This window comes from Rhincodon typus, chromosome 13, assembly GCF_021869965.1.
Source record: "Rhincodon typus isolate 14 chromosome 13, sRhiTyp1.1, whole genome shotgun sequence".
NCBI lineage: Eukaryota > Metazoa > Chordata > Chondrichthyes > Orectolobiformes > Rhincodontidae > Rhincodon > Rhincodon typus.
In genome coordinates, this window is record NC_063344.1 from 3,219,543 (window position 1) to 3,229,743 (window position 10,201).

General features: G+C 39.7%; 1 protein-coding gene across 1 annotated transcript in view; it reads right to left on the bottom strand.

Annotated features, from left to right (window-relative positions):
- Positions 1-10,201, bottom strand: part of LOC109936745 (ras GTPase-activating protein 2) — a 75,122-nt gene that overhangs the window by 37,870 nt on the left and 27,051 nt on the right. The window contains 4 exon segments of the mRNA XM_048604481.1: positions 2,198-2,282; positions 2,762-2,839; positions 2,925-3,011; positions 3,935-4,041. Of these exon segments, the coding sequence (XP_048460438.1) occupies positions 2,198-2,282; positions 2,762-2,839; positions 2,925-3,011; positions 3,935-4,041 (357 nt within the window).

Below are 10,201 nucleotides of genomic sequence, written 5' to 3' on the forward strand. Positions count from 1 at the left end.
ACCTTGTTGTCTCGGATTCTCCAGCATCTGCAGTTCCTACTATCTCTACCTTATGAAATAACTCAGCAAGCCACTCAGTGGTATTTGAGAGGCTCACCACCAACTTCTCAAAGATAATACAGAACATATAAAAATGGGTAGCCTTGCTAAAAGCAAAATGCTCCAAAATTTCCCAAATATTAAATCAAATTGTGTCAGATGAGGTGTTTACATTAAAATAAATTACTTTTCTGTAAGCTGTATTGGTCATTAATACTCAGCTCATCTACTACCCAGGATTGTAATGGTTTAAGGTTTTTGGGGAGGCAATTGCCTAACTGGCATTATCACTGGACTGTTAATCCAGAGACTCATAACGTTCTGGGGACCAGGGTGGTGGAATTTGACTTCAATAAATAACTGGAATTAAGAATCTAATGATGACCATGAATCCATTGTCGATTGTTGGAAAAACCATCTGGTTCACTAATGTCCTTTAGGGAAGGAAACTGCCATCCTTACCCGGTCTGGCCTACATGTGACTCCAGACTCTCAGCAATGTGGTTGACTCTTAACTGCCCTCTGGGCAATTAGGGATGGGCAATAAATACTGCCTAGCCAGCAACGCCCTCATCCCGTGAATGAATAAAGGAAAAGAAAGGTAGCTCGCTGCTGCCTTCACCAGGGTATTTAGAGATAGGAAATAAATGCTGACTGAGCCACTGATGTCCAGGTCCCATTAATGAAACAAATAGCAAAAACAAACAAAAATCGTAATATAACTGCATCCAGTATACCTCATGAATGAAAAGCCAGTAATTTAGTTTGTTTTTATGTCCAATTTCCCAGAACCGCAAGACCACAGTAATGAAATATTTTCCAAGTAGAGTACAATATAATCTTTATTAATCTCTCATTTCATTATAATGGCCCCAGAAATTCTAATTACTATTGGTATAGATTCAATTGACAGCAATCTTCTTTAAGATTACCTGTGAGTGACTCTTTTAGCATCTGGCCTGCCTGAATGTGCTCATCAGAGGAAACGGAGAACAAATACATTAAGCGTAGGAGCAGTATTCCAGGTCAAGAGAACTTGTTTTTAAGGAAAGGAAATTTGTTAATTTTCTTCAGAAGTTAACATTTAAAAGTCCCAAATCCCTAGTTTGACAGCACATCTCAAAATCTCTGCATTCTCCAATTTTAAGGGGCTTTTCTTCAGTGGGTTCAAGATGTGGCTGAGTTGCCCATTGGAATTTTCAATTTTCTGGGAAATTCCCTTACAGTCAGTTGTGTAGAAAACTCTGCATGGTCCTGATGTGCACTCCAACTTATGCTGCAGAAGCGACTATCCAGCATCAGAATATTTGGGCCATTAAAATAGAGTGTTGACAATACTGGCAACATAACGTCACATCGAGCTAAAACATGGAATAAGTGTAGCTACTAAAATTCTCTGGTTGTAGAGTCATCATTCATATTGTTGGAGTTACCCATGGCTGAATATGACAAAATGGCTGTTAGGGGTTTTCTTTTTAACTGACAGGCAATTGAAGAAAATTTTAGCTGATGTAGCATTTCATATCGCTCAAATCATGGCCTTCACAGCCAGACAACAAAATGCCAGAGTCTTAGTAAGATGGGACTAGAATGCAAACAGTAGGACTTTGATAAGGCAGCTCAGATGAAAACCATCTGATCTGAGATTTCGGATTTTTATGAAGTAGAAAGGGAAAACCTGACCTACCAGAGATGGGGCTTTTTAAATAATTATAATTATGTATTAGCGTAGACATATACAAGAATAGGAATTTAAACTTATTAGATATTAGGAAATTAAATTTCTGAAGGCAGTTAGTCATGGATGCAGAGACTAGTTTTGATAAACACACTTGAAAAAACGTTTTTCTCCATCAGCAAGATGATTAGAACAACAAAAAGGTACAAACAAGATAACCTAAGAGTTCCAAAAAACAAATAACGTTGCAAGGGGGCAGAAACAATTTTGAAACAGGATCACTAAGACCTTGAGAGAATAAACAATTGCTGCTTTGTAAGTCGGATAAGAGGAAAGCTGCTCCCAAAATTATTAGCTTTGTCACAGAATCATAATATTAGGTTTAACCATGTATAATTTTGTAAGCAACTTTATATTAGAGCTGATATTACAAATATTAAAACAATTGGTAGAATTTAACATTCTTTTTAATCTCTGTACCAAGATCAGCAAGCGATATGAATTGCATGGCTGAATTTGAAAAGTCATTAGTAATAAGCAAGTATTTGATGTGGCTGGCAAATGTCTAGCAAAGGACATAAGAATCAGTGTTGGAATGTGGTCAAAAATCATAGCAGCCCAAGGACAGGTGATAGGGGATCTGACAAACATCAGGAGATGATGGGAGGACCTAAGGTAGACTATGAAGTTGTCCATCATTGGATGTGTATTCACAAGATTGGATGTGTAGGTCAGAGAGGATGTGGCAAGCACTGATATCAATGTTGCATGTAACCATTGTAACAGGGTACGTATACATAACCTGTGATTTACTGGGACAGATAGAATGTCACCAGCCTCTGATCTGAGCTGTGATTAAGAGGACAACTGGGCCCTATATGAAAGCTAGATTCGGAGCAGTCACTGACCTCTCTCACACGTGTGGTAATGGAGCTCCGAATAAAGATTGATTTGTGCTACTGAACACAGGACTCCAACTCCTCTTTAAAATCCCTCTCCAATACATTAATTGATAACAAAATAACTGCGTTAAATCAAGCTCACCTTTTTAACTGACTCGATGCATTTTTCTTCTTGAAATAGTTTAAAAAAATCACACATATAGGACTCCTTGAAACTTGACTGCGATTCAAAATAAAGCAAATTAGTACACAGAAATGAAACAATACAATGTAAATTTTTGAAAAATCGTCGAGATGATTCTGACCAGCTTGTTTTTGGATAAACTGCCCCAGCTTCCCAAGGTTTGGATTGTTTTGGAAATTAAGGTCAAGACTCGAGTTGTCTGAGCATCCTACAATGAAACAAGAAGTGTAAGAAAGACAGACAAATTGAACAGAGGAATTGACTTCACTGATCATTTTTTCATACTAAAACATAGATATAACTCTCCAGCATCACCAACATTTTCAGTTCAGGATTGAAGCTTGATTCCCACCAACAAAGGTCCAAACAACTTTATCATCACAAATAGGTGTTAAAGTAAATGTGAAATCCACATATATGCCATTCTCAAAGTTGGGTCAACTGGCTTGTTAACCTACCACTGGGGATATTCCAGTGCAAGACACCATATTTGCATCTACAGGCACACCAAATGTCTATCTCAATACACCATAGTTTCCAATCTATTCTAAACATGGAAATTGCAGCAATCTCTTAATATCTACTACCCTGCCCGGACAATTGTTCTGGATGTATTATGCATTTCTTCTAACATCTGATTTAAGTATATTTTTCACCACTCTCTATTTTTCTTTGCTGTTTTGCCTCATTTCTATTTTCATTGTCCTATTTAATCGATTTAAGTGAATATAATATTTCCTTTTAGGTAGGTACATTTTATGTCTCATTCAAGATTGCCTGGTTTGAAAACTCAATTCAATTTTCTTCAAATTAAATACGTGAATACTCAAAACTTTAGAATAACAACAGAAAATAATGAAAACAATCCAGTCAGGCAGCATTTATCATATATGACTCCTAATTCAATTTCTCATCACTCATTTTTTGCTGGACATTTCTTGTAGACAAGATGTTGACTGTATCACCATTATTGGCTGTGCCTACTACCCTTACCTCATTCCAGGTCGCCCCATCAATGCCCACCTTATCAAATAAAACTCAAATCAAGTCAGCTCATTTCACAGTATGCCAGGTTCTGGGTTTTCAATTCTTTTGTTCAAAACTATTCTCATCAATTATCACACTACTTACTGGATGATGGGGTCGAAGATGGAAACTGTGAGGGGAGACCACTGCAACTGCGAAGAATCGAAGGAAAACAAAACTGCTTACAGCAGAGTACTTCACATGGGGATCGTCTGGAAAGACAGATTAGTAAACAATTGGAATTAACAGTATCCTGAATGTTTAATGCATTTTTTGTTTCTAAACTGCATCAATATATTTATGTCAATACAGTGTGGAGTTGGAAGAACACAGCAGGTCAGGCAGCAATGGAGCAGGAAAGTTGATGTTTCGGGTTTACACCCTTCATCAGAACTGAAGGAGGGTAGAAACCTGAAACGTTGACTTTCCTGCTCCTGATGCTGCCTGACCTCCTGTGTTCCTCCAGTTCCACACTGTATTGACTCTGACTCCAGCATCTGCAGTTCTTGCTATCTCTCTTGCCAAAAGAAAATATATGCAAGGATGCCAAAGTTCAATGTTAACCATGTTTGCTCCCTGCTGGTTTTTTTTTTAAAAAGATAGGACCATGCCCCAGTTTGGCAGTGTGTAAAAAAGGGGTTTAATATGTGATACACATTCTCATTTGGGATTGTTACAACTCACTTGGGTAGTGCTGGAAATCAAACGGAGTCATCACAAAAATTAAAGATTTCATAAAATTATGGAAAATTCCCCAATTTACTATATTTTAGATCTGAGCTGAAAGTATACACAAAGTTTCTGTATCCAGTAAGAATTTTGATAAAATAAAAAGATGCTGGCTAAGGTAAACAATTATGAACCATCAACATATAATTTTACTCGTTAGAATTCTAACTCCTTTATAAAATCTCCACACAAAAACATGCAGACAGACAGACAGAAAGAAATTGGTGCCACGGTTAGTGGCAAAGGCTGGAAAGATAGTTCAATGGTCCCTGTCCACAGTGATGATCCTTTTTGCTTGCCCAGCCATGCTGCTCCTCAGTTTTCCTCCTCCAAGTGCTTTCACTGGCTTACAGGATGCAGAGTGACAGGTTCACAACATATAAAGTATCTGACTTTTGGCTAAAAGCCACAGTGACTGATTAGGGGAAATAAATAGTTTTTTCTTCAGGTTTCTGGTGGTTTGTTTTTACTGCTTGGTAAAAGATAACACCCTTTTTTTTCCCAGAGATCTAATGGCTTTTGACCAAAGAATCACACCAACAAGCTGTTCAGCTACCTCAGAGTTGTGAAGAAGGATCACTGAACCGAAATCATTAACTCTGATTCGTCTCCACATATGCTGCCAGACCAGCTGACCTTTTCCAGCAATTTCTGTTTTGGTGCCAGGGAAAATGGACTTCAGGCTTGCAAATCATTAATGCCCTCTCTCTAAAGCCTTTAGAATTCTTATGTATTATTAAAGGAACTTCACTATTTTTTGATAAGCATCTATTAAAGATTTCATAAATGAACAATTGTTCCAAATGATGTCCATTAATGTGCATAAAGTACTGCACGCCAACAAGAGATAAGATGAAGATGTAGTACTGGTAGATCTGCTACTTTGAATGGACTCTTCTTACTTTGTAACTTCGATGATTTTTCAGTCAGTGAAAATGCTAACTTATCAGACACAACTTGTCCTTAATAAATCCATGCTTGATGTCCTAAAATTAAACCTGCATTGCTATATGCCTGCTAACTTAAACCAGATGCAGCAAGTTTGTAACTTCTCCACATCCTTTGTGTGTTGAAAACAATACAGTGAAATTTTTTTAGTTCTTTGACAGCCAATGGTTAGGAGGAGAAAAAAGGGTCAATGAATTCAACATAATTAAGATTATTGGTGGGAAGTCAAGGAAAGAAAGTCAAAATGCATAGGAGGAAACAGTGCTCAGATTTTGTTATTCTTTTCTATTTACAATAACAAACTTTGAAACTTCTGGGACTAATTGGTTCAAATTTCTATACTCACCCAGTTTAAATGCTGTGTGTTGGTTCTGAGGTTGTGAATGGTGTTTGCACATAAGAACATGAGAGAGAGAAACAGGAGTAGGCTATTTGGCCCATTGAGCCTGCTCTGCCATTCAATAAAATCATGGCTGATCTTTTCGTGGACTCAACTCCACCTACCCACCCGCTCACCATAACCCTTAATTCCTTTGCTGTTCAAAAAATCTACCTTAAAACATCCAATGAGATAGCCTTAACTACTTCGCTGGAGGGAATTCCACAGACTCAACTCCCTGGGTGAAGAAGTTCTTCCTCAACTCTGTTCTAAATCTGCTCCCTCTAATTTTGAGGATATGCCCTCTAGTTCTAGTCTCACCTGCCCGTGGAAACAACCTCCCTGCTTCTATCTTACCATTCCTTTCATAATTTTATATAAAGTCATAGAGATGTACACCATAGAAACAGGCCCTTTGGTCCAATACATCCATGCCAACCAGATATCCAAAATTAATCCAGTCCCATTGCCAAACATTTTGTCCATAACACTCTTAAACCCGCCCTATTCGTGTACCCATCCAGATGCCTTTTAAATGTTGTAATTGTACCAACCTTTACCACTTCCTTTGGCAGCTCATTTCATACATGCACCACCCTCTGCATGAAAAAGTTGCCCCTTAGGCCCCTTTTAAATCTTTCCCCTCTCACCTTAAACCTATGCCCTCTAGCTTTGGATTCTCCTACCTTGGGGAAAACACTTTGGCTATTCACCCTATCTGTGCCCCTCATGATTTTATAAACCTCTATAAGGTCATCCCTCAGCTTTCAATGTTCCAGGGAAAATAGCTCCATCCTATTCTGCCTCTGCCTCCAACCCTGGCAACGTCCTTATAAATCTTTTCTGAACCTTTCCAAGTTTTACAACATCCTTTCTATAGCAGGGAGACCAGAATTGAACAAAGTATTCCAAGAGTGACCCAACCAATGTCTTGTGGTGTGGGATTTGAACCCGAATCCTTCTGAATCAGATGCAAGGGTGAACCGAAAAGAAAGAGAGTCACGTTGAACTAAGTGACTCAGTCATTTATTTTGACTTTAGAATGGCGAGGAATGAGTACAGCCTCCAATTAAAAATAAAGCTAATTCCTGACTTGCGTGTAAAGACAAGACAGGCTCATCTTTTGGGTGTCCCCCCCATGCAGGGCACATAAATGCATTGGCAAACTGGCATTGATCTTTGACCTCCCAGCTGCTGCCGACCCTGACCCCCTGGTGCTGCCTGACGAACCTCACTGCAATACTCTGACCCCTTGGTGCTGACATCTGATCCTCAGCTGCTGCCTGATCAAATTCTCTGCAATACTGACCTCCCAGTGCTGACACCTGATCCCCAACTGCTGCCTGGTGTTGACCTCTAACCTCCAGATGTGGCCTGGTACTGACCCCTGGCCCTCAGTGTTGACCCTAATCTCCAGATGTTGTCTGGTTAAAGTCTCTGCAATAGTTTGACCTCCTGGCGCTGAACCCTGATGCTGCCTTGTACTGACCCCTGACTGTGACCTCTGGTGTTACCTGATGAAAATCCTGCAATAATCTGATCTCCTGGGGCTGACCTTTGACGCCGTGGTGCTGCCTGCCTGATGAAACTCCCTGCAATACTCTGACCTCCTGTCACCTTCATGCACAAGGACCCAGAGCTACTCATCCGGTGCCTGTCTGTTAAATTTTTAAAAAATTGAACAGCGTTTGCTTCCCTTGAACCCCGAACTGTTTCAGTTGTCATGTCTGTCCAAGGCCTGCTCCGTATGTGACACTGAGGGGAAGAGGAGAAACATTACAGAAACCTCCTCCCTGCTCAAGTATGGTGTTGGCAAGAACCAGATATGTTTCTATAAGATCCCTCCCTCATTCTTCTAAATTACATTTAACATAGTCCCTGTCCCAATTACAAATTGTTTCTTTCCTCAAACTCAATGAATTTGGCTGAATCAGTCATTTTGATGTATCTCAGCTCAGAAATTTAGTCTGCTTTGATGTATTCCAACAATCACAAGTCTTTACAGCTTATGAAAGGAATGGCATCTGCAGAAACAGACAAAACATTGTGTGTAAATTAAACTTGGTAATGCAGAAACTTCCAAACCTCCTGCATTGTTCATCTCAACAAATCACTTGGGCCAAAAATCAGAATTTGCTGGAGAAATTCAGGTCTGGTAGCATCTGTGGAGGGACAACACAGAATTAACGCTTACAGTTTAGTGATTCTTCTTCAGAATGAGATTCTGAACAAGGGTCACCAGACTCAAAACGTTAACTCTATTTCTTTCTCCACAGATGTTGCCAGACCTGCTGAGTTTCTCCAGCAAAATTCTGTTTTTGTTTCAGATCTTCAGCATCTGCAGTTCTAGGTTTTATTTAAGTCAGTTTAGACTCTGCACTGCAGATTGTTCGATGTGTCATGTAGCAGTGTATATCAAGGGATTACAGTTCAAAACACAGAAGGAAAGCATTCTAGATTACAAATACCAGAATCAATGATACCAGAAAACATGACTAATCACATGAAGTTTTTCAAATGACTATACTGCCATCAAGTGGCTAATAACCATAACATATGCACAAAGACTACGTACAAAAAATTGACTCAAGCTGGCTTCTTGGCAAGTGCAGTAATGAAACATTGCTACATTTTGTACTACATGGGAAGAGAGTGACGATTGCTTCATCAATAACCTCCCTACCTGCGGAAGGTCAGAAGTGGGGATACTTGCTCATGGCTGCACAACATCTGGTACCGCCTGCACTCAGAGACTGAAGCAGCCTGTGTCCATGTGCAGCAAGATCTGGACAATATCCTGGCTCGGGCTGCTAAGTATCATGTGATCTTTGCATCACAAGTTCCAGGGAATGATCATCACCAACAATCTAGCCCATTGATGTTCAATGGTATTTATCACTGCTGAATCCCTGAACCAGCTTTATAACTACTGCAGCTATAAGAACAGTCAGAGATTAAGAGTTCAATGGCGAGGAACTCATCACCAATGCCTATCCACAATCTACAAGGCACAAGTGAGGAATGTGGCAAAATATTCTCCAATTGTCTTAAAGGGTGCATCACCAACAACACTCAAAAACTTTGACACTGTGCTGGACAAAGCAGCCCACTTGAGTGGCGCCCCATCCACCATCGTCAACATTCACTTCTTTCACCACCAATGCACAGTGGTAGCAGTACACACCATTTACAAAATTCACAGCAACAGCTCAACAAGGCTTCTCATATAGTACTTTCCAAACCAGTGACATCTACAATCTGGAATTGGGAATGAGCAATAAATGCTGGCTCAGCTAGTGATGCCCATACCTCATGAAAGAATAAAACAACCTTTTTTGTAGCAGTGCTTCATTCTTCTGATGCAGTTCCCTTTCCACAGTAATCATGCTGCCCTTAGAAAATGCTGGTTTCAGTCATCTGCTTTAAAAAGAACCAATTGCAGACTGCCCTCTCTCTCACATGGTGCTGTAGTAGGCCTGGGAGGATAATGCTGCATTCAAATCTCAAACTGTTAACTTTCAAAAAGATACAGGGAATGACATCTAGGTCCTGAAGCTCTTTGTAAATCCGTTAAGCAGCAAATATTACAGCTTAGTTACTGCCTCTGTAGTGAACAGAGAAACCAGACAGGATGTCCTCCAAAGTACACGTGTCAAAATGCAAAGACCTAGAAGCGGGGTCTTTGGATACTTAAAGCAGCGGGCATATCTACTGTGGAAAAGCCCTCAAATTGTTTCAACTTGCTCAAATCATGTAATGCAACAGAAAAATGCACAATGATTCCCATCTTCTTGACGATAGTATTTATCAAGACTGCTGGGGATGTAATTAGGGCATCAGCAAAAGGAGAGTGAAATTAAAGTACACAAGATGCTGCTTGCTCAAATAAATGTTGAGCAACAAAACTACATTCAATGTTGAATGAATTCACCTTAAAAGACATTCCAAAATTGGCAAAGATAACTTCCCTGTCACATTGTCATTTTATTATTAACAAGGAACTGACCCACAAGTGGATGCTCACCAGAACTTGTGAAATTCAGTATGGGACCTTGTGGGTCCAAGCATGCTGATTTCACATATGCATCGATTAGCCATTAAAAATAATCGTTGAATAATCGAGTCTGCTGTAGAGCAAGCAAACAAGATCATGAGATGAGGTGAAACAAATTTTCATAGGACTGCAAGAATTTAGTACGATCTTCCTTAAAACATGGTAGAAGCAGAGCCTTTGAATATTTTTAAAGCTGGAGGCAGATATGATTCTTGATAAGCAAAGAGTGAAAGGGAATCGGGGGGGGGGGGGGGGGGGGGGG